This window comes from Crocuta crocuta, unplaced genomic scaffold (assembly GCF_008692635.1).
Source record: "Crocuta crocuta isolate KB4526 unplaced genomic scaffold, BGI_CrCroc_1.0 scaffold99, whole genome shotgun sequence".
NCBI classification, from domain to species: domain Eukaryota; kingdom Metazoa; phylum Chordata; class Mammalia; order Carnivora; family Hyaenidae; genus Crocuta; species Crocuta crocuta.
The window spans coordinates 6,106,443-6,131,368 of NW_027551560.1; the positions used below are offsets into that span (position 1 = coordinate 6,106,443).

The 24,926-nt window shown below is 36.0% G+C and overlaps 1 protein-coding gene across 1 annotated transcript in view; it reads right to left on the bottom strand.

Moving 5' to 3' along the window:
* The window catches only part of FANCC (FA complementation group C), a 260,016-nt gene that overhangs the window by 63,997 nt on the left and 171,093 nt on the right, over positions 1 to 24,926 (bottom strand). The window contains exons 5-6 of the mRNA XM_077749500.1: positions 16,096 to 16,209; positions 15,109 to 15,173 (exon numbers count right to left, since the gene is read on the bottom strand). Of these exons, the coding sequence (XP_077605626.1) occupies positions 15,109 to 15,173; positions 16,096 to 16,209 (179 nt within the window). The remainder of the gene's footprint in view (positions 1 to 15,108; positions 15,174 to 16,095; positions 16,210 to 24,926) is intronic.

Genomic DNA, 24,926 nt, shown 5'->3' on the forward strand with positions numbered 1-24,926 from the left:
ATCCACTCCACTGTTACCTTTATCTTTTGCAGTAGTCCTCGCTTGCAAGCTTTCTGGGCTGTGATATTTTCCTTCAAAAATATCCCACAACCTGCAATTGGAGCCTTTCTTATAATGTGTGGGTCATCAAATGCTTCCTTGTTTATTAGTATTATATATTTGTTAAAATTTCTCCATCATTTCTAAGTGTTGGGAGGATAAAGTGAATGCCAGGCCATGCATGAGTTTAGTTCATCACTTGATTTTGTCTATTACATTTTCATCTTATGCTCTTCCACTTTAATTGTTCAGGATCTGGCCAAGTTCTCTACATAAGAGCTACTCAAAATATGGTCCTCAGAATCAGCAGCATCAGCACCCCTGTGAATGGGGCCAATAAACCTGTTCCTTAACATCTTAACATCAAGGGATTCTTATGCATACTGTAATTTGAGAAATACTGCTCCACACTACTTCTTCAGTAGCAGTCCCCAAAACTAGATGATTATCAATCTCTAGTAACAATCTGAATACTTTAAGAGACATGATAGAACTATATTTAAGATTTATTTTTTGTTAGTTAATTCTTATAAATTTTTAGTTTAGTTATATTATTTTCTTGATAATCAACAATAAAATTCTAAGAGATAAATTTTTGTCAAACTGCAGTAATGATTTCTTATATATGAACAGTTTGTCTTTTCTCCTCAAATAATCATCTCTTCTACAATTCTTGTTCTTTACCATTTTCCTTAAATGACTGAGGTCTCTTCAACAACAGGTACCTTCCACTATGCTCTACCATCTTTCTCTAACCCACGACCAAGGTGGTTTTAGATTTATAAATAATTAATCTGTTTTTGAGTCCATCACCTAAGTTTAATGAAAAGACATATTTATCTTGAGTTGTAAATACCTTAAAGCTTTGGAATTTATGAACGTACTGGGTGGGATAAGAGAAGGGGAGATTGTTGTGTGTATGTATGTAATGTGGAATGTTTTTCATGTATATTTTGCATAGAGTAATAAGGGCCTGATGGATATTTGAGAAATGGAAAAATAGTTAACACGTACTCAATAAATTTAGAACTCTGAAGTGAAGCAAGGGGGTAGTGATCTTGCCCTTTAGCAATCCTCTCTGGAAGACCTGTTAAGTGCAACTTTTCTCTTACATCTTAAATTTCCTACCATCCTCTCATGACCTTAGAAGAGAAGGCTCAGAGACTATCACTGGCTACTAGGTTTGTGGAAAAGACAACCCTGGCAAGAAGGGCATTTATCAAGCACTGAAGTTTATGGGCCGCAGACTGTGTCTCCCAATCAGGCTGAAAAGGTCCAAGACAATTTCGTAAAAAATTCTAAAATCCCTTGGGATGCCTTGGTGGCTTAGTTGGTTAAGCATCCGACTCTGGATCTCAGTTCAGGTTTTGATGTCAGGGTCATGAGTTCAAGCCCCGCATTACGATCCATGCTGAGTGTGAAGCCTACTTAAAAAGAACCTAAAGTCTAATATAAATTTCAGTAGCTCTTCAGTTGACCTACCCAAATGCAGGCAGGTCAACTGATAATGTACTGAAGAGCTTCAAAGTGCTCACAGCCTTTATGGCTCTCTCTTTTGGTCTTGAGCTTGCCAGAGTGTGAAGAATCCAACTTCAACTAGAGTTATGCAACACTTTCCAGGACTGGATTACACTAAGTATTATGTCTTGATTAATTGCCAGAGTAGCACTTCCAAATGATTTTTGCACAAGAATTCAACTGCAGAGGGCTCACCAGTAATCATATAATGCTAGAAACATCATTCTCATGTGGCTATGTTGAAGTTTCCAAACCATCTGCAGCAAACCGTAGAACTACAAGATAAACTGATGATGCTCAGAAAGTCCAGATTGTCATTCCTTCTAGACGGTTTATAGCAAAGAACAGGAGAGAATTTAAACATTCTGTCACTGAATTGTTGATTTTAGTTGGTGGCAAGTGAAATTCTATTTAAAATGCTATGACAAGACCATTTATCAGGCCTCTAAAAAGAATGCAAAAGGAAACCAAACAGATTTTCCTATTTTTTGTTCCTTTTACATTTTATGCATCAAAGTTGTGAGATTAATTTCTATATTTTCTACAAGTCCTTTGAGTCTTTTGAAATGAACTTTAAACATTCAAGTAGCAAAGAGTGAAAAAAAAATGTACAGATGCCCTCTATTAAAAACACAGAGAAAAACAGAATCGCATTGTTTATATGGTGTTTAAGTTTGAGAGGTCCTTGGCGACTTGAACATTTCAGGTCTTCCTGGTGGAAGGAAAGTAATGATAAAATTCAAGTTTCATAAATAATGAGAATATCTGCATTCAAGTGTACCAGAAAGCAGTTTGCCCACTATGCTATATTCTTATTCAACTTTTTTGATTTTTAAATCTTAGAAATATATAGATAACTTCAGGTATATATAGTAAATTTTTACTGTTATGATGCATATTTTTATCATTATTATAACTTATGACAGCAACAAATATAATGGCTCCAGCATGTTTGGCAGCTCTTTTAAGTGTTATCATGATGCCATTTCACTACCTGATTTCATGAAATCAGTTTCTATTCGAGACAAGAGAACACACTTGGTTGGATTTATAATTCACTAGAGAGCCATAGATGTGGAGTTCTGAGTCTCACATAAGCTTTAAGGGATCCAGGTTCTTTTATGGATGGAGAACAGAACTTCCTGGTTTGAGGTCTTAAAAGTAGAACTTTAAGAGCTCATAAAGAGACTCAAAAAGAATGTTGAGCATCAAACTGCTTTTTAAATTCAATCTTCTGATAAGTATAAATGAACTTAATTGAAGAGATTGTATTTCTCTAAAAACTCAACACATTGAAAAAAAATACCTGCAAAAAATTTCTTGTTGAATTCTAAAAATTAAGACTCCATAGTAAACATCATTCAAAAGGGCAAATTAGGAATGTATCAAATGTGTCAGTGTCCAGAGGACATTCTACTAGCATATGCATCTCATATTCTTGGTAAATTCAGTTAAGAGTTTTACTAATTACATCAATGATTTGCTTTGACTAAAAATGTTTTTAAACTGCTAACCAAATTAATCACCATTTTATTCATGGTGCTACTGCCATCCTTTGGAAAACAGCTCTGCACCAGGGAATAGGTGCATATTATTTTTTTTAAAAACACACTGCTAGGAATTTACCCAAGGGATACAGAAATGCTGATGCATAGGAGCACATGTACCCCAATGTTCATAGCAGCACTCTCAACAATAGCCAAAACATGGAAAGAGCCTAAGTGTCCATCAATGGACGAATGGATCANAAATGACCCAATCTGGCACAAATGGAAATTTCTGAGATGTAAAGACAGTATTAGCTAATAGTTTCCAGCAGGCTTTCCTAATTGTGGTCAGTGGAGTTTAGATGCCTTTCTGAACTGCTGTTCTCTTCTGTCCTGAGGGTGAGAAAATGAAAAGTACACATTCTGAAGAGAGAATATGAAAGGTCAGTCTAGTCAAATAATGGGTACAGTGCAGAAAGACATAAATAGAGGGGAAAAATACTGCAGAGTGCAGAGAGGGATAAATATTAAGCAAGCACTCTAAGGTGATTAAAAATGATTGTTTTTTCATGAACTACAACTGCCATTTTGGAACGACCTTGTGGCAGGAAATTATTCCTTTATTATGAATATGATCTTTTAATTTTCAGTATTTTGCTAGCTAACACTATATTTTCATTTTTTAAAAATGAAAATTATGATGTATAGAAGAACACAGGGAATTATTGTAACATCAACTGTGCACTCATTGCCATGATTTTACAATGCTAACATTTTACTTATATTTCTAGTTGATGTTTTTAAGAAATAAAAATGTTTAGTTAGAGAGAGAGAAAATGAGAATCTCCAGGAGACTCTGAACTGAGCAGGTTCAGAGCCTAATGTGGGGCTTGATCTCAGGAACCATGAGATCATGACCTGAGCTTAAATCAAGAGTCAGACACTCAACCAACTGAGCCACCCAGGGACCCCCTTTCTGTCTAGTTTTAACACTTTTATTTCATATGTGTGTACTGTTTTGAGTGCTTTAAAATTTTATGTAAGTAATGACATTATGGGTATCTTTTTGCCACTTCCTTGCTCTTCTATTCGGTGGGTCTTTGTGTCTGGCTTTATACAAGTACCAAAGTGGCTTAATGACTACCTTTTGCAATATGTTTTGAAATCAGGAAGGGTGAGGCCACCAGTTTTGTTTTTCTTCTCAAAGCTGTTGACTATTTGGGGTCTTCTGAGATTCTATATGAATTTTAAGACTTTTTAAAAAAATCTATTTTTGCAAAAGAAAAATACCATTTGGATTTTAATAAAACTGCACTGCTTCTATGGGCTGTTTGGACATTTTAACAATATTAAGTCTTCTAGTCCTTCAACACTGAATGCTTTTTATGTATTTGTGTCATGTTTAATTTCTTTCAGCAATGTTTTTTAGCTTCCAGTATATACGTCTTTCATTTCCTTGATTAAGTTTATTCCTCAACATTTTATTCTTTTTGATACTATTGGAAATGGGCTTTATAAAAAATATCTTTGTAGAACTGCTCACTGTTAGTGTATAAAACACAATTGATATCTGAGTATTTATTTTGTATCCTGTTACTTTACTGAATTATTAGTTTTAACAGTTGTTCTGTGGAATCTTTAGGGTCTTCTGCATATAACACCATGTCATTTACAAGCAGAATAAGCTGTCCTTTAAAATTTGGATGCCTTTTGTTTCTTTGTCTTACCTAATTGCTCCAATACTTCCAGTACTGTGTTAAAGAGAAGTGGTGAGAGAGGTATCCTTGCTTTGTTCCTGATTTTAGAAGGAAAAAAATTCAGTCTTTCACCATGGAGTATGATGTTAGCTGTGGGCTTTTCACATATTGTCTTTATTTTGTTGAAGTATGTTCCTTATATTCCTACTCTACTGAATGTTCTTATCATCAAACGATGTTGAGTTTTATCAAATAGTTTTTTTCTGCTTTAATTGAAATTATCATGTGGTTTTTGTCCATCATTCTGTTAATATGGTGTATTATACCAATTGGTTTTTGAATGTTGAACCATCTTTGCATGATAGGAATAAATCCCACTTGACCATGTTGCATAATCTTTTGAATGTACTGTTGAGTTTGGTTGGCTTGTATATTGTGGAGGATTTTTACACATCAATATTCATTAGGAATATTGGCTTATAGGTTTTTTTCCTTGTAGTATATTTATCTGATTTTGGTATCAGGGTGATGCTGGCCTCATAAAATGAGTTTTGAAGTGTTCCCTCCTCTTCAATTTCTTTAAAGAGTTTCAGAAAGACTGGTGTTAATTCTTTAAATATTTGGTAGAATTCTCTAGTGAAACCATCTGGTTCTGGGCTTTTCCTTGTTGGGAAGTTTGATTACTGATTCAATTTCCTTCCTGCTGTAGATCTGTTCAGATTTTTAAATTTATGATTCACTCTTGGTAGCCTGTATGTTTATAAAAAATTTATCCATTTCTTCTAGGTTATCCTATTTGTTGCAATATAATTGTTCATAATAGTCTCTTATTCTTTTTATTTTTCTGCAATCAGTTTTAAGGCCTTCTCTTTCATTTCTGGTATTTGTTATTTGAGTCTTCTTGTTGATTTTCTTAGTCTAGTTAAGGGTTTGACAATTTTCTTGATCTTTTAAAAAATCAAATTCTTTCTTTTTTTCCTATTCTCTCTTTATTTCTCCTGTAATCTTTATTATTTCATTGTTTTTGCTTTCTGTGGGTTTATTTTTCTTTTTCTAATTCCTTGGAAGTATAAAGTTAGGTTGTTGATTTGAGATCTTCTTTTATTTTTTTAAATGTTTATTTTTGAGATAGAGAGAGAGAGAGCACACATAAGTAGGGGAGGGACAGAGAGAGAGGGAGAGAGAGAGAGGGAGATAGAGTAACCGAAGCCTCCCGATACAGGGCTTAAATTCACAAACGCTGAGATCATGACCTGAGCCAAAGTCAGGTGCTTAACTAACTGAGCCACCCAGATGCTCTAAGATCTTAAGTTTATTTATTTTTGAGAGAGAGAGTGAGCAAGCGAGGAAGGGGAGAGGCGGAGAGAGAGAGAGGCACAGAATCCAAAGCAGGCTCCAGGCCTCTGAGCTGTCAGCACAGATCCTGATGCGGGGCTTGAATTCACCAACCATGAGATCAGGACCTGAGCCAAAGTTGGCACATAACTGACTGAGCCACCCAGGTGCTCCAAGATCTTTTTTTAAACAAGATGTTTACTGCTATATACTTTCCTCTTAGCACTGCTTTTCTCTTCCTTCATCTTATACATTTTGGTATACTGTGTTTTCATTTGTATAGAACACATTTTCTTTCTTTTTTTTTAATGTTTTATTTATTTCTGAGAGAGAGAGAGAGAGAGAGAGAGTGAGCAGGGGAGGGTCAGAGAGAGAGAGGGAGACACAGAATCTGAAACAGGCTCCAGGCTCTGAGCTACCTGTCAGCACAGAGCCCGACATGGGGCTTGAATCCACGAACCGTGAGATCATGACCTGAGTCAAAGTCGGGCATTTAACCAACTGAGCCACCAAAGCGCCCCTGTCTTGAGCACATTTTCTAATTGCCTTTGTGACTTCTTCTTTGGCTCATTGGTTGTTCAAAAGTGTGCTATATAATTTGCACATATTTGTGAATTTCCACCCTTCCTCTTAGTTTTTTCAAATTTTTCTAAATGCTTATTCACTTTTGAGTGACAGAGACAGAGGGAGATAGAGCGAGAGCTGGGAGGGGCAAAGAGGGAGGAAGACACATAATTTGAAGCTGGTTCCAGGCTCTTAGCCTTTAGCACAGAGCCTGATGAGGGGCTCAAACCCATGAACTGTGAGGTCATGACCTGTGCCAAAGTTGGACACTCTACCGACTGAGCCACCCAGGTGCCCCGCCACTTTTCTTATTAATGGTTTCTAATTTCACATCTTTGTGCTTAGAAAAGATACTCAGTATAATTTCAACCTTACATTTGTTAGGACTTGTTCTGTGGTCTACATGTGATCTAGCTTGGAGAATATTCTGTGTGCTTGAGAAGAATATATTTTGTTGTTATTGTCTAGAATGTTCTGTATGTATCTGTAAGGTCAGTTCTATGTTTTTTATATCCTCTGTTTTCTTATTGATCTTTGGTCTGGTTGATCTATACATTATCAAGAGTGGGATATTAAAATCTCCTATGATTATTGTGTTACTTTCCATTTCTCCCTTCAATCTTACGAATGTTTGCTTCATATATTTTGACGTTCTACTGTTAGGTGCACAGACATTTATAACTATTATATCTTCCTGGTGAAATGATCTGTTTACCATTATACAAAGTCTTTGTCTCTTATGACAGTTTTTGACTTAACATATATTCTGTCTAATAGAAGTATAGCTACCTCTGTTCTTTTGAGGTTAACATTTACACGGACTTTCTTTTTCCATCCTTTCACCTTCCTTTCATCTAAAAAGAGTCTCTTAAAGAAGCACCTTATAGTTGGACCTCATTTTTTAAATCCTTTCAGCCATTCTACATCTTTCCAGTGGAGAGTTAATCCATTTACATTTAAAGTAATTGCTGATAGAGAAGGACTCACTTTTGCCATTTCATTATTTTCTATTTTGTTCCTTCTTCTCTCTTGCTGCCTTCTTTTGCATTTTACTGATGGGGGGGCTAGTGATATGCTTTGATTCCCTTCTCATTTTCCTTTGTGCAATTTCTATATGTATTTTCTTTGTTGCTACCATGGAGATTACATAAAACATCTTATAGTTATAACAATCTATTTTAAACTGATAATAACTTCAGTTGCATACAAAAACTTTACTGCTTTATCTCTCCTCCCCATACTTTATGTTTTTATGTCATAAGTTAGATCTCTTTGTCTTGTACCCATTAACAGAGTTTTATGGTTATAGTCCTTATGTTTTAGTTCTTTAAGTTTTATACCAGATTTAAAATTTATGTGCCACCATTATAGTATTATAGGATTTTGTATTTGTGTATATATTTACCTTTACCAGAGGCTTTTCTTTTTATTTATTTTGAGAGAGAGAGAGCATGAGCAGTGGAGGGGCAGAGAGAGGGAGAGAGAGAGAATCCCAAGCAGGCTCTGCACTCATAGTGTGGAGTTTGACACAGGGCTCAAACTTATGAACCATGAGATCGTGACCTACACCGAAATCAAGAGTTGGACACTTAACAGACTGAGCCACCAGATGCCCCTACCTTTACCAGAGTTTTACATTTCAGGATGCTCTTTTGTTACTGTCTAGAGTCCTTTTGTTTCAACTTGAAAAACTCCCTTTCACAATTATTGTAAGGCTGGTCTAGTGGTAATAAACTCCTTCAGCTTTTGTTTATCTGGGAAAGTCATAATTTCTCCTTTATTTCTTTTCTTCTTAAGTTTTCTTTTTTAAAGTTTATTTATTTAAAATTTTTTTAATGTTTTATTTATTTCTAGGAGAGAGAGAGACAGCGTGAGCAGGGGAGGGTCAGAGAGAGAGGGAGCCACAGACTGAAACAGGCTCCAGGCTCTGAGCTGACAGTCAGCACAGAGCCCGACGTGGGGCTCGAACCCACGAACCGCGAGATCATGACCTAAGCGAAAGTCGGACGCTTAACTGACTAAGCCACCCAGGCGCCCCTAAAGTTTATTTATTTTGAGAGAGTGTGCACATGTGAGCGTGGGAAGGGCAGAGTAAGAGGGAGAGACAGAATCCCAAGCAGGCTCTGCACTATCAGCGCAAAGCCCCATGTAGGGCTCCATCTCATGAACTGTGAGATCTTGACATGAGCCGAAATCAAGAGCTGGACACTTTAGCTGACTGAGACACCCAAGCATCCCTCTCCTTCATTTTTGAAGAACACTTTGCATCATATAATAATCTTGGCTGGTAGGTCTTTGTTTTAGTAGGTTTTTGTTCATGTCATCTCACTCCATTCTGGACTTAATGTTTCTGCTAACTAATCCACTGACAATGCTGAGCTTCCTTGTGTGTGTTACATTCCTGGTCTATTTTGCTTTTTCTTGCTACTGTCAACATTCTCTCTCTCGACAGTTTAATTACAACATAACTTGCTGTGGGTCTTTTTGGGTTTACTTTTTTGAGTGTTCTTTGAGCTTCTTGAATTTGGATGTCTAATTCCTTCTTAGATTTGATAGCTCTCTGCCTTTTCCTCTCACACTTCTTCTGTGACTCCCACAATGCATACAGTTGGTCCACTTAATGATGTTCCATAAGCTCTATGGCTTAATTAACATTTCTTCATTCTTTTTTCTTTTTATTCCTTGATTTGATAATTTCAAGGTACATGTCTTCAAGTTAACTGCTTGATTAAGTCTACTGTTGAATCCCGCTAGTCAATTTTTCAATTCAGTTATTTTTTTTTCAGCTGCAGAATATCTGTTTGGTTGTGTTTTATAATTTGTATCTGTTGATAATCTAATTTTGTTTATGCATTTTTCTGATTTCATTTTAGTTGTTTATCTGTATTCTATTGTAGTGATTGAGCTCCTTTACAATGATTATTTTTAATTGTCAGGTGGTTTGTTCATAGCTTTCCATTTCTTTCAGGGAGGTTTGTGCAAATTAATTTTGTTCCTTTGGGCCATGTTTTCCTGTTTCTTTGTGTGCCTTATTTTTTGTTGTGTTTTGTGCAACTGAAGAAAGCCACTTCTTCCAGAGTTTACGGACTGGCTTTGTATAGGAGAATTGTCATTAATCAACCTGGTGAGGGAATCTGGGGTCCTTTGAATCTTTTCTGGGGATGTGTCTTCTCTGGGCTTGTTTACATAATTTCCCAGAGAGCTTGCCAGTTTTTGAGGAGTTTGCAATCTCTTCCTCCCTCTGGTGTTTGTCTGTGGTACTGCAGGTTATCTGGTGTTAAAAGCCACTAAGTTTTTGTTCTCTGTAGCCCCTCTGACCTTCTAAGTGTGCTGTTTCTGTTACTGCTTCAGTCAGGGGAGACAAAAACCAATCCTTGGGTAGTCCCTTCAGAAGCTGTAACATTAGATACACATTCGACTCTTTTTTCTCATCCCCCAACCCACGTAGACAGAAGGTGTGAGTTGGGTGTTTTCTCCCTATGCCAACCTGCACCTGTAGCACTGCCAGTTCTCTGGTGCTGCAGAAAGCACCTGAGGGCTCGCTAAGGTTCCATGCTCTCCAAGTACTGAAGGTATGTTGGTTCCCCACCAGTGGTCAGAGTCAGGCAAGTGAGATATCAGTCCCTCAGGCAGCCACCAAAAGCAAGAACATTGAACATATTCTATTCTTTTCTTTCTCTGTCAAGGGACAAGCTGCAAGCTAGAATTTTCCTCCCAATTCTACCAAGCTGAGCTGGCTTAGGGGAAGGGCTACTATGGTTGGTATAAAATGGCTTTCTACCCATTTAAAAAAAATGTTTATTCATTTTTGAGAGACAGAAAGAGACAGAGCACAGGCAGGGGTGGGGCAGAGAGAGACAGGGAGACACAGAATCCAAAGCAGGCTCCAGAATCTGAGCTGTCAGCACAGAGCCCAACACGGGGCTCGAAACCACGAACTGTGAAATCATGACCTGAACCAAAGTCAGACACTTAACTGAGTCACCCAGGTACCCCTCAATATGGCTTTTGACTTTGAGCTTGTCTGGAGTATTATAACTTCTTAACTGGTTTCTGGATTTCCAAAATAAAGGCTCTTTGGAGCATAAACTATTGTTGAGTCACTATTTCTATAGGGAAACAAGGACTAGGACTTCCTATTCTACTATCTTGCTGACATTACTCTTGAATTTTTAAAATGTTTGTTATTTGTTCAGTTTTCCTCTTTTGGTAATAACTTCCTTATATTTCTTGTCCATTTCTTTAAAAAAATTTATGTGTATTTATTTTTGAGAGAGAGAAATGGAGAGTGGGTGGGGGAGGGACAGAGAGAGACACACACAGAATCCAAAGCAGGCTCCAAGCTCTGAACTGTCAGGAAACCAGATGAGGGGCTTGAACTCACAAACTATGACATCATGACCTGAGCCAAAGTCAGATGCTTACCGACTGAGCCACCCAGGTGCCCCTCTTGTCTATTTCTATACTAGAGTGCTTTCCTCTTTATAATTGATTTGCAGGAGGATTGCTATACTTCGTGTACTAATCCTTTATCTGTTTTACAGGTTGCAAATATCTTCCAATTCTGTGGTTGATGTTTTCTGCTTGTTAACAGTGTTTTTATTTTGTTTATTCTCAGTTAAGTTTTAAAAAAAAATGTCAACTTGACATATTTTGGGAGGATGATGTAGAGTGTACATACACATTGCCTCCTACTGATGTTTTAAGTCTCTTACTAAATTTCTTTTTTTAATTAAATTTTTAAATTATTTTTTAAATGTTTATTTTATGTTTGAGAGAGAGAGAGAGAGAGATCACAAGCAGGGGAGGGGAAGAGAGAGAGGAAGACATAGAATCTAAAGCTGGCTCCAGGCTTAGAGTTGTCAGCAAAGAGTCTAACATGGGGCTCAAACCCACGTATGAGATCATGATCTGAGCCGAAGTCAGATGCTTAGCTGATGGAGCCACCTAGGTGCCCCTCTTAGTAAATTTCTAATTTTATTATTCAACATTCATCTCAAGGTAAAATCAAAGTCTCCACCTGACATGTAAATAAATAATTGTAAATGCTTTCTATGTCCCTCTTGGGATTCTTCTTATTACATTTTTAGGTATAATTTATATACCACAAAATGTACCTATCTGAAAGGTACAATTCAAAGGTTTTTAATAAATCACTGAGTTGGACAACCATTACCACTAATGATCCACTTTTAGTACACTTCCATCACTTCAAGATCTTTCATGCTCATCTGCAGTAAATCCCTGTTCCTATCTTTAGCCCTAGGCAACAACTAATCTACTCTGTCTCTATAGATTTGCCTATTCTGGACATTTTATAAAAATGGAATAATTTAATATATGGTCTTTTTTGACTGGCTTCTTTCACTAAGCATAATGTTTTTGAGGTTCACACATGTTGCAACATGAATCAGTAGACTGTTCCTTTCTTACTGAGGAATAGTATTCTACCGTGTAGACATAACATATTTTGTTTATCCATTCATGAGTTGATGGGTATCTGGGTTGCTTCCACTTTTTATTTATTATGAATAATAATATGAATATCTGTATACAAGTATTCACATGCTTATTAGTCACTTGTATATATTTTTTGATGACATGTATTCCAGTCTTTTGCCTATTTTTTTAAACTGGGTTATCTGTCTTATTACTGAGTTCTTTATATATTCCGATAAGAGCCCTTTATATGTTTAATTTGAAATTATTTTCTCGAAGTTTATGACTTGTCTTTTCATTTTTTAAATGGTGGTAACAGGCAATACTTATTTGTTTATCTATCCAGTTAAGGTGGACCTTTGGATCATTTCTTATTTAGAACTATTACAAAATTAATGTTTGTATGAATATTTGTATAGAAATATTTGTATACAGGGGTGCTTGGGTGGCTCAGTCAGTTAAGTATCTGACTTCAGCTAAGGTTATGATCTCACCATTAATGGGTACAAGCCCCATGTCAGAGTCTGTGCTGACAGCCTGCTTAGGATTCTGTGTCTCCCTCTCTCTCTGCCCCTCCCCTGCTCACATTCTGTCTCTCTCTCAAAAATAAATAAACATTAAAAAAATTTTTTTAAAGAAATATTTGAATAAAAATATTTGTGACTACCTATGTTTTCATTTGTAGTGAGTAAATACTCAAGAATGGAGTTGGTGGTTCAGATGGTAAGTGTATAGTTAACTTTATAATAATCGCTATGCTGTTTACCAAAGTGGTCATACTGCTTCACATTCTCACAGACAGCAGGTGAGAGATCCAGTGGTTCCTCATCTTCTCCATCACACACTGACATAAGTGTTCTCAATTTTAGTCATTTGAGGGAGGTATACTTGGTATCATGTTTGGGTTTTTTTCTTGCTTAATTATTTTATTGTAGTGAAACATACATAATTGTTATCATTTTAATCATTTGTATTTGGTAACCATTCAGTGCCACTAAATATATTCACATGCTGTGTACCCATCACCATGATCTATACCCAAAGCCTTTCATTATCCTTAATGTAAACTATAGACCCATTAAACAATAATCCCATTCCCTCTAGCCCCTGATAACCTCTCTTCTGCTTTCTGTCTCTATTGAGTTTGCCTCTTCTAGGTACTTCATATAAATAGAATCATACAATATTTGCCCTTCTGTGTCTGGCTTATTTCACTAAGCATAATGTTTTCAATGTCCATCCATATTCTTGCATATATAAAAATTTTATTCCTTTTTATAGCTGAACTATATTTTCTATTGTACTTATATACCTTGTTTTATGTATCCACTACATGTTTCGTTGATGGGAACTTGAAGTGTTCCCACCTTTTGGCCACTGTGAATAATGGTGCCATGAACACTGGTGTACAGATAGATATCTGTTCAAGTTCCTGCTTTCAGTTCTTTTGAATATATGCCTAAGAGTGGAACTGTTGGGTCTTATCATAATTCTATGTTTAATTTTTGAGGAACTACCAAATTTTTACACAGTGGCTACATTATTTTACATTACCATCAGCAAGACTATCCTTTCAGGAATCATTTCTATAGTTTGTTACATTCCCACCAACAATGCACAGGGCTCTACATTTTTAACCTATTTGCCAACATTTATTATTTTTCAGTTTTGTTTGTTTTTAAAATTATAGACCACTCTGGTACATTTGATGTGGTACCCATTATGTCTTTGATTTACATTTCTCTAATAATAAGTTATGTTGAACATTATTTCATGTGCTTATTGGCCAGCTGTATCGTCTTTGGAGACATGTTTAAACAACTCTGGAGGCACCTGGGTGGCTCAGTCGGTTAAGTGTCCGACTGCAGCTCAGGTCATGATCTCATGGTTTGTGGGTTCGAGCCCCGCGTCGGGCTCTGTGCTGACAGCTAGCTCAGAGCCTGGAGCCTGTTTCAGACCCTCTCTCTCTGACCCTCCCCTGCTCATGCTGTCTCTCTCTCAGAAATAAATAAAACATTAAAAATTTTTAAAAAAATTTAAAAAATAAACAACTCTGTCACCCATTTTAGAATTGAGCTTTTTGTTGTTGTTCAGTTTCAGCTCTTCCTATACTCTGGATATTAATCCTTTATTGGATAAATGAAAAAAGTTTCCACTTTTTCAAAAAGTAGGCTTTTTGCTTTCTTGAGAGTATCCTGTAATTCATAAAAATTCTTACTTTTAATAAGGTCTAATTTATCTACTTTTTCTTGGTTGCTTCTGCTTATGGGGTCATATCCAAAAGAATCAATGCCAAATCCAATGTCATTAAGATTTTCTCCAGTGTTTTTGCCTAAGAGTTTCATAATTTACTTTAAAGTTCAGATGCAAAGGATCCTATAGGCTGAAGTCAAAGACAATTTCTGATACAGCTTTAATTGGCAATAGCTTTATGAAAACAAACTAAAAAACAAAAGAAAGGGACAAAGGTCCCCTGTTCCCAGCTTCTCTTAGTTACTCATTTGTTAAAAATGAAATGCTCACCAATGAAGATAACTTTGAATTCTCTTACACAGTGAAGAACATATTGTAATGTGATTAGTTGCCTTTTAATTTGTCTGAATCTATTTTGATTTGTTTAGTCTAGATTTTGGAATATTAGGTTTCTTAAAATAAGTCATATGTGCACATCAAATATCTGTTGCCTTGTAAATGCAATTTGTGTGTGTGTATGTATAACACAAACACACAGACGCTCTCTGAACTGAGCCCTTCCTTTGTTTGTGTTCCCTACTGTACATGTAGGGATTTTTACTCAGCGGGTCACAAGGGACATTGCATGATTTACTGCCCTAAAAAGCTGAAAGAATACTGATTTAAAAAAGAAATTTTCATTAAATTCACAAATTTACCATGTATAAATAATCTCTCCATACAGAATAAATGTAACTATGAACATGAATTTCCTAAGAATTATAATATTTTTTCTCTTATAACCAAACTGATACATTTTGAAACTTGAGAAGGGGGATGTTTAGTTTAACACCTACCGCCTTTGAGTGTTAAATCCATTAAGATGATTCTCTCGGAGTTCAGACACTAACGATAAAACCATCTGTAAAACAAAATCAGTTGCAGGTTAACTCACACTGCAAAACAGGATTACATCAGTTCTATTTTTCCTGGTGTGAGTGATATTTCCGTTGAGATTCTCTACCCTCCCCTACCCGTCCTCTCCTTGTTTTACTTTGTCAAAATGAAAAGAAAGCAGTGCCAAGTCACATTTACAACTAACTTGGATTTTATTTTTTAGGTCTGTTATTCTCCACTCCAATTTAAGCAAATGAACAATAGATCATTAATTTCCTAAGAAAACCAAACCTGTTAAAAATAAAACCACATTAAAGTTAGTTAATTTTTTTCTTTCCTAATTTTAGTACTTTATCTTTTAAAAATTCTACTTATGTATAAAGTTTCCTAAAGGCCAGAGTAGTTAACAAACATTATTTAGAAAAACAAACAAGCAAACATTATTTTGAAGAGCTATGTTAATATCATAAATTAAAAATCCTTGAATTTGGCTAAAATTCAAGGCAGAAGAAAACATAGCTTTAATACTAAGATAGGAATATATAACACTATTTACAACATTGTTATTTATTAAATTTTCTGCCTTAACATAAAATTTCTATCAGGAATTTTAAACAAAATATTTGTCCAACAGTAAAAGTGTGTGTTTATATTGGTTAAGGAAATCTCTTCTTCCAAAAATCTTTGAGAGAATAAATGACATCTGTTAAGAGACAAAAGGGGTTGGCTGATTTAGAATAACCTCTCCTGGTTTCCCTCGTTTTTCTCATAATCTCCTGCTTCACATTTCTTCCTTATATGGCTAGAAGTCCACCCAAGGTAAGAAGAGATAAACAGAGAAACGTTAAACATCTCTCCTAGAAGAGTGAAATATTTCCATTTACCCTTTTTGCTGCTGGTACACTAGGCAACAAAAATTTCAATACTAATACATTAAAAATACTCACATTTTTAAGTAAACCAGGATAGTAATCTGCAGGTGCATATCCAAGACCTTGAGTAAAAAGACCCAGTTCTTTTGTATCAAATCTGAATGCTGAAAGCATATGAGATAACAAGCCCTTAAAAACATAAACAAAAAAAGTTATTAAAAGTGAGTGCAAGTGACAAGTGCCTATTATATGTAATGCCTAGAATCCATGTCCTTTGTAAATGCGGTGATCTCTATGAAAGGAGTAATCTTAATTTGTCCAAATACCCAGTTCATGTGGATTCAAAGTATAATAAGTTGGCCTTAAAATTATCACATTAATTTAATTTAATTTTATTATTTTATTTTTATTTTTAGAGACAGAGCAAGAGAGAGTGCACAAATGGGGTAGAAGTGTGAGCGCGGGGTTGGAGAGACAGAGAGAGAGAGAGAGAGAGAGAGAGAGAGAGAGAGAGAGAGAGAATAAATCTCAAGCAGGCTCCAGGCTCAGCACAGGACCCAACACGGGTATAACCTGAGCTGAAATCAAGAGTTGGATGCTCAATCAACTGAGCCACTCAGGCTGCCCAAAATAGATCATTTTAAACAAATGTTAACAGTGAAGCAAAAATACATAATGAATGAACAATGCTTTAACCATATTAAGAATGTGATCTTTATTGTTTTTAACTCAGCAAAATATTTTTATCAAAGTAGATATAATAATTTAACACATGACAATGAACACACCACAAATTACTAGGGAAAGATTATGCATTAATAAATGGTGCTATGGGAACACTATTTGAAAAAATTAGATTTGTACCTTATGTCATTCATCAAAATATACCTGAACTTGATGTGAATTAAAGAGATCAATGTAAAAATGAAATAAGGGGTGTATGGGTGGCTCAGCTGGTTAAGCGTCCAACCTCGGCTTAGGTCATGATCTCACAGTTTGTGAGTTTGAGCCCTTTATCAGGCTTTGTGCTGACAGCTCAGAGCCTGGACCCTGCTTCAGATTCTGTCTTCCCCTCTCTCTGCCCTTCCCCAGCTCATGCTCTGTCTCTCTCTCTCAAAAATAAATAAAATTATAAATTATAAAATATTTAAATAAAATATATAAAAAATATATAGTAAAATTAATAGAAAAATAAACAAGAAGAACGTAAGTACTTTTCAGGTGTGTCTAGATGGAATAGAACTTTGTAAACTGAAAATCAAGAGAGCAAATCGTTGGTTGTTCTAAACAGAAATAAAACCTTGTGTTTCCAGAAAATAATATAAGCAAAAACTAGGAAGAATATTGACAAATAACAACATGACCATAAGGAGTCAAATTATTGTGTAAAATATCATATGACAAATACTAAGAACATACAAAATGAGTATCAACGGATAATTCATAAAAGAAAATACAAATGTGCAAGAAACACATGGATAAACTGTTCACCCTGATAAACTCAAAGGGAATATTTAAACATCAACATACCATTTTTCACTTAATGAATTAAAGATTTATAGACCTAAATACCAAATGCTAATCTGGGTACTTTGAAACAAGGACTCGTGTGAGCTATTAAAATATAAATGGGTATCCATACGTCCTGCTGCTGTGAACCACACTGAGGCACCCCCAGAGAGTGTGAGTGGGTATAACACAGTCCATAATCCACCCCAAGCTTAGACTGCCAGGGCTGTGTCTGCCCAGAGGTTTATAACCTGAACAAAGGCGCCTTATAGGTTAATAGAGGTCTGCCTTATAGAGAGCAACTTGAAAATACATATTAAGGGTTTTTAAAAGCATTCAGAAGTTTTAATGTATCTGGCACACATATAAGGAAATAAACCCAAGTATGATGAGGGGGATTATACTCAAAGATGTTCATTACAATGTTCCTTCTCATAGTGAAAAATGTCTAACAGCAGAGACTGATTAATTTATCAAACCCTCATATAGTGGCTCACTGTAAACCATTAAAATGTTTATAAAGAATATATGAGAGTATTTTAAATAGCTATAATTTTAAATGAAGAAAGGAAGATGGAAATTTTAATATACAGAAACAATCTCATCAACCTAAAAATAATCCATACCATACATGGAAATAAAAAAATAATGGAAGAAACTATCACCAAATATTAATGGTCTCTGTGGTGGTGCTGTTATGGGTATATATATTTTTCTTTCTTTCTCCTCCCTCTTTAAGAGAGGGAGAGAGTGCAAGTGCGTAGAGGTGCAGAAGGAGAGAGGGAGAGAATCTCAAGCGGGCTCCATGCTCATCACAGAGCCCAACGCAAGGCTTGATCCCACAACCTTGGGATCACAGCCTGAGCCGAAACCAAGATTCTGACACTCAACCGACTGAGCCACCCAGGTGCCCCTATATTTTTCCTTCTTTCTACTTTAGTATATTTTCCAGTTTCCTATATGTGTATGTGTACTACAGGAAATACTATAGTTTATAATCAGGAAAACAATATTTGCTTTTTAAAAAGTGTTATATTTGGAAACATTTATTTTTTAGCAACAGCTTTATCGAGACATAATTCATACACTATATAACTCAATGGATTTTAGTATATCCACAGGGAAACAGTAATTTTATTTTTTCTTAAGTCCTATACTGCATTCTGTAAGTACACATTACAAGATAAAATAAACTTGTGTTTGTGCATCTAAATTTGTGAGTCCTTACACATATACTTTGATAGGACTAAGAATCTAGGGAAGTAAAAATAATATAATAAATTCCACCCACCATCACACTTAAGCATTAAAAACACCAAAGGCTGACTCTCCCTCACTGGCTTCTTTGAAGCTATAGGGCTGTAGACTCTGTGGCCCCTCAGGACTTTACAATGTCCTAGTCCCTTAGCCATGAGGATTCTTCCAGATCTGGTTAAATGTTACTTCTTGAGGGAATTCTAACAATTAAGACAACTAAAATTTACTGACTGCTTTCCATGTGTGAAATATTGTGCTAAGTTCTCTAAGTATGGCATCTCACTTAAAATCCCATAAATCAAGTTTTTAATAAAATTCAATTAAGCAAGTTTCAATTAAGCCACCTATAAACAGGCGGCTACTATCATTATAATTCACAGGACTGACTCTTAAAAAGTTAAAGCACAAAGTGCTACAGACCTAGTTGGTATAAAAAGTAATTCAGTACATATACAATAGAAGGAAACTGATTTCAAGGCTCTAACAATTAAAAATCAGTTATGATTGCAGGTCTTAAGGAAAACATGCCAGGGCTTTCCCCTATAAATCCAGTGCCTCCCAGAAGCACTCACATTCTGAGCCTTGTACCAATGCATGGAAGCTGCCTTCCCAAAAGTGCAGGAGTTACTTTGGTAGTTGAGCCAATGAAAGTTAAAAAAAAAACAAAAAAAACAAAAAACAAAAAACAAACAAAAAACCTAGGACACTCAATAGATTCAGAGGGTGTAACCAGGAATTGTAAGTAATTCCTGAGTAATGGTTAAAATAGCCATAAACAGTTCCCTAGATAGTATTCACAATGCCTGTATTATGCAAGCTGACTATAACACCTAAGGTCTTGGAAAAATGAAAACAATTTAATTGGCAGACCTGTCCTGGCCTAAATTCCCAAAATGATATGGTTAGAAACTGATTTTCTAAAAATCAAATGCTATAAATATTAGTTCCCCCACCCTACCTCTTGATTTGTTTAACAAATAAAACGAAACAAACAAAAAACCTCATACTGTGATACTCAGTGTTGGCAAGGATGTGGTGAGTGGGTACTCTGTCATTGTTGGGAGCACAATTTGATAAAGACTTTCTGGGAAGTCACTTGATATGTAGCCAAAACATTAAAATTCATATCCTTTTACCCAGTTTTTTGATTTCCAAGAACATATATTAATGAAAGTTTTAAGTTCATTAAACAGCATTACTTACAGCAGTGAAAAGCTAGAAGCAACCAAAGTACCCTACACAATACTGGACTGGCTGAATTCCTCATGGTTTATCCAACAGTGTGCATTATGTTGTAAAAAGATATTTAATAACCCAGGAAAAGACAATGTAACATTAATTTAAAAAGCAAGGGGTCAAACTGTATGTTCAATGTGATTTTAATTTTGTATGGAAAAAAATGTTAGGAAGAAATGTAACAATAGTTAAAACAGATTTTTTTCTAGTAGTGATTTAAAATTTCTTCTTTAAAATATCTGCATTTCCAAAGTTTCTACAACTACCAAAGCTGGGTACTTACTCTATGGCCAAAACTTAAAGGAACGTCCCCATATCCACTTTACATGAGGCAGCTAGGATAGTTTTTTTTTTTTTTTTATCATAACAATGCAAATCTGATTGGTCTTCAGCATTAGACCCTCTATGGCTTACTTTTTATCTTAAGAAATATTTTGTAAACCAAAATTACATGCTTTAACTTATGTCTGTTTTTCCCATAATTCCCTAATACGAACTGCTATGGAGGGCCAAGAGAGTTTTGCTCCTGGATAAAATAAGCATAGATCCTAAGACACAGCATACTGAGGCCTGGCTATGGTTACATAACTTCCAAACAGACACCTCAAACTTTAGACCTTCAAATCTCTCTTTTAAAGAAAACTTAATACCTGACAAGCACTTCTCATTGTTAAGAATTTTTTTTACTGCCACCTAGTGGCTACCAGAAAACCATCAAACAGAAAGCCATTCAAGATTCTGTAGGCATCAAATGCCTGGACAAAAATTCATTCCTACAGTCGGATGATAATTGATTCTTTTGTAAATGCCAACAGAGCAATCCTGGAGATTCTCTATTTCAATCTTCTCATTTTACTAATGAACTGATGAAGAACTGGGTTTCTGAATACAGGAATCAATATCAACAAAAAGGATGTGAATGTAAACAAATAGGTTCTGACTTGAAGGGCTTAAAGAAAACGTGCAAATCATCCAATCACTCTGGCTTGTGATCTAAGATCCTTCAAGGGTGGCAGGTGCAGTAATGAGCACAGCTGTGTACAAAGCATCTGAAGTCCAATTTTGATTCATGCAGGAGTTTTAAGAACTCCAACTAGCGTTTGAAAAGCCATTTTAAAAATGCTTATCCATTAAAGGTGAGCTTTCATTAAGGAGAGATATTTTAAATAAACCAGAGGAAAATCCACTGCCCTTGTTTTCAGGTGCTGTTTTTTGTCCTCACCTCACTGTATCTGTTCCATCTTGTAACAGGCAGCACATTCACAAGTGGGTTAGGAAAGTTGGATCAATGAGGCTGTGGTTTGGCTCACTGCTGGGTTGTGGAGAAGGGCTGTGGCTTCTGCTCAAGCAGAGGGCTGGGAGAGCCAAACTGTGGTCAATCTTCTTGAACTGAGACAGAGCACATATTTCATGCTTCTCCAAGCTATTTCTTCATCTGATCATTAAAGTCTTTTAGAATTTCCATCACTTTGCTCTCTACTGCATCTAGCTCTTTATACATAATATAAATAAAAACTGTTTGTAAACAAAGATCCCTTATTCATTCAACAAACATATTGTGATCTGTATTCAAGCCACTCTACTACAGTACTGGGATATGAAGCCCCTGGAGCCCAAGGAAGGGATATCAAGATGGAAACAGCCATAATATAAGACAGAATGCAGTAAGTGCTACAATGAGGGGATAAGACAATCACTGTGGGAACAGAGGAAGTAATGATTAATTCCAACTGTAGAGTTTCAGAGTGCTCCTAGGACATGATGACTTCAGAGTAGATTCTGACAGCTGGATAAGAAGAGAAAGAGTAAGGGGAAGGAGGCAGAGAAAGAGAGAAGAGACGATGTGTGATAGGATGGACAGAGAAAATGACTAGGGAAGGAGAGAGAACTGGTGGGAAAGGGGACATATTAGGCAGAGCAAAGACACATGGGAAATACTCCTGTCAATCCTCCTGCTCCCAGCCCTTGCTAGATGCCTAAGCACAGCTTGCGCCCTCCTCCTCCCTGACCCCCCACCACACAAAGCTTCAGTCCACCTGGTCAAACTTACTTCTCCTGGTCTTTCTCTTTGACCTCTGCAATCTGGTGACAGCAGGCTCCCTGCTGATCACCACGTTCATCCTCCCCTTTCCCACCTTCATACCATTTCCTTCTCCTGAAAAATCTAACAACCTCCACATATTTCTAGCCAAAATTACACATATTTTTCAAAGTCCATCTTTCTCCAAACTCCTGTTCCAGTGCGTGACAGGATGAAATCGTATTCTCCTGAAAACTCCATGGTATCCTATTTGCAGTTCTCTGACAGTGCCTACCAAGTTCTGCCTTGCATTGTAGGTACCTGTTTCCTCTTCTACTCATTAGCCCACAGGCTCCCCAAGAAAGGGACAGTCTTACTATCTTTATATTCCTTCAAGCAAATGTTAACTAGCCCTCCACATTGGATATAATAGGCATTCTATAAACAGCCTGGATAGCTCAGATAGTTAATCACCCTACTTCAGCTCAGGTCATGATCTCACGGTCCCTGGGTTTGGTCCCCACATAAGGCTCTGTGCTGACAACTCAGAGCCCGGAGCCTGCTTCAGATTGTCTGTCTGTCTGTTTGTCTCTGCACCTTCCCCACTTGCACTGTTTCTCTCTCAAAATAAAATAAAGACAAAAAAAATTTAAAAAAATAAAAATGAACACTAACCTAATAAAAATAAATAGAATGAATTGTTCATTTATAGTTACTGAACAATATAATTACTGCAGGATTCCTTTATGATCTCATTACAGGATAAAATGATAAATTTTGACCAAAAAATTTAGTCCTCAAGGTGTAGCACAACATGTTTAATCTTATCTTCTCTCAAGCCTTTACCAAAGCATTTGGTCTATCGGTTGTCCACCAATGGAACTGCTGCCATTTTGATTACTTGGCAGGCTCTTTTATTGTATAAAACACATGTGCCCAAGGGCACCTGGGTGGCTCAGTCGATTAAGTGTCTGACTTCAGCTCAGGTCATTATCTCACAGTTTGTGAGTTCAAGCCCCGCTTCAGATTCTATGTTGACAGCTCATAGCCTGGAGCCTGTTTCAGATTCTGTGACTCTCTCTCTCTAGCCCTCACCCACCAGTGCTCTGTCTCTCTCTGTCTCAAAAATAAATAAATTATTTAAAAAATTATATATAAAAAAAGAATCTGTTTTCGGGCACCTGGGTGGCTCAGTAGGTTAAGCGTCCGACTTGGGCTCAGGTCACGATCTCGTGGTCCNATTAAAAAAAATAAAAAAAAATACATGTGCCCAAATATTGAATTAGTCACTTCTTTTTTTACATTCCCATGGCATTTTATGTAAACATCTAGTAAAACACTTATGTCATTATCCTGTTTTTTATACTTAATATTAAAATTCCCAATTAATTAAATTATTGCAAGTCATTCATAGTTTCCTAAATTAGATACCATAGTGAAAACTGGCTAATTTTCTTTTTTTTTTTTTTAAATTTTTTTTTTAATGTTTTATTTATTTCCAGGAGNGGACGCTTACCCGACTAAGCCACCCAGGCGCCCCAAAAAACTGGCTAATTTTCTTAATAACATAACCTTAAATCATTATTTCCCTCTAACAACAAACATAATCTAGAATCTAGATTAACATCTAAGCACCACCTAAATATATTACTTTGCTGAAAAAGAAGAAGAGTCCTCTATAAAGTAAAATGGACCAGTAGTGCTCTGTGCATGGTACTACATGACAAAACAACAAAGATAAATGTTACAGAACTTTAAAAAACATATATTAAAGACCTGCCTAAATGGAAAGATATACTATGGTCTCAGCAAGGAAAATTAAATGTCTTAAAGAAGTAAATTCTCATAGAAACTCAATGGAGTACCACTGACAATCCTAAATAGAGGTGTGTGTATGTGTGTGTGTGTGTGTGTCTGTGCGCAACTTCTGAAGCTTGTCTAAAATTTACATAGAAAAGCAAGGGTTCAAGCATAGCATATGCTAAGAAAAAGAATAAAATTACAGAAAAACACACAGCATGACTCCATTTCCATGAAGTTCAAAAAGCAGGTACACTAAACAAGGTGCTATTCAGGGACACATACACAAGGGGCAGAAATACAACTTCCACAAATTACTTCTGGATGAAGGTTCTAAGAGACAAAGTGAGATCAACCAAATTAAATACTTTATACCATCACAATTATTCTGTGCCTGCTAGTCTGAAGCACCCATAATACTGAGATTTCTCAGGGAAAAAATACCATTATGGCGATGTAGTTTCACTGCTAACTCTTCTAAAATCTGAAATCCTTATCTAAGATTATAAGGCAGACATTTTTCATATTATGATATAAGGCATACCCATTGTTGTTGATAAAGCTATAGAGAAATAAGACACAAATGCTTGAAAAGTTATTTGGAATTCTGTAAATTAAAAACATTTTCCAAGCTTACATAGTGTTTTTTTGTTATTTCTATAAATTAAGAATTTAAAAATATTTCAAAATGTAACTGGCACATGTAAATGGCATACCATCAGATAACTAGCATAATCTATAATCCAAATCATGAAGAAATGAGTTCTATATTAAAGATATGAACTTATTTCTAGTATATTCTTTCTAAAAATCAGATGTTTAATTTAAAATAATTTTGCAGGGAACCTGGGTGCTTTAGTCATTTCAGCTCCTGACTCTCAGTGTCAGCTCAGGTCTGATCTCACAGTTTGTGGGATCAAGCCTCACATCAGGCTCCCACTTGACAGTGTGTAGCCTGCTTGGTATTCTATCTCACTCCTTCTTTTTCTCTGCCCCTCCTCCACATGCACTCGTTCTTGCTCTCTTTCTCAAAATAAACTTAAAAACTACACACACACACACACACACACACACACACACACAC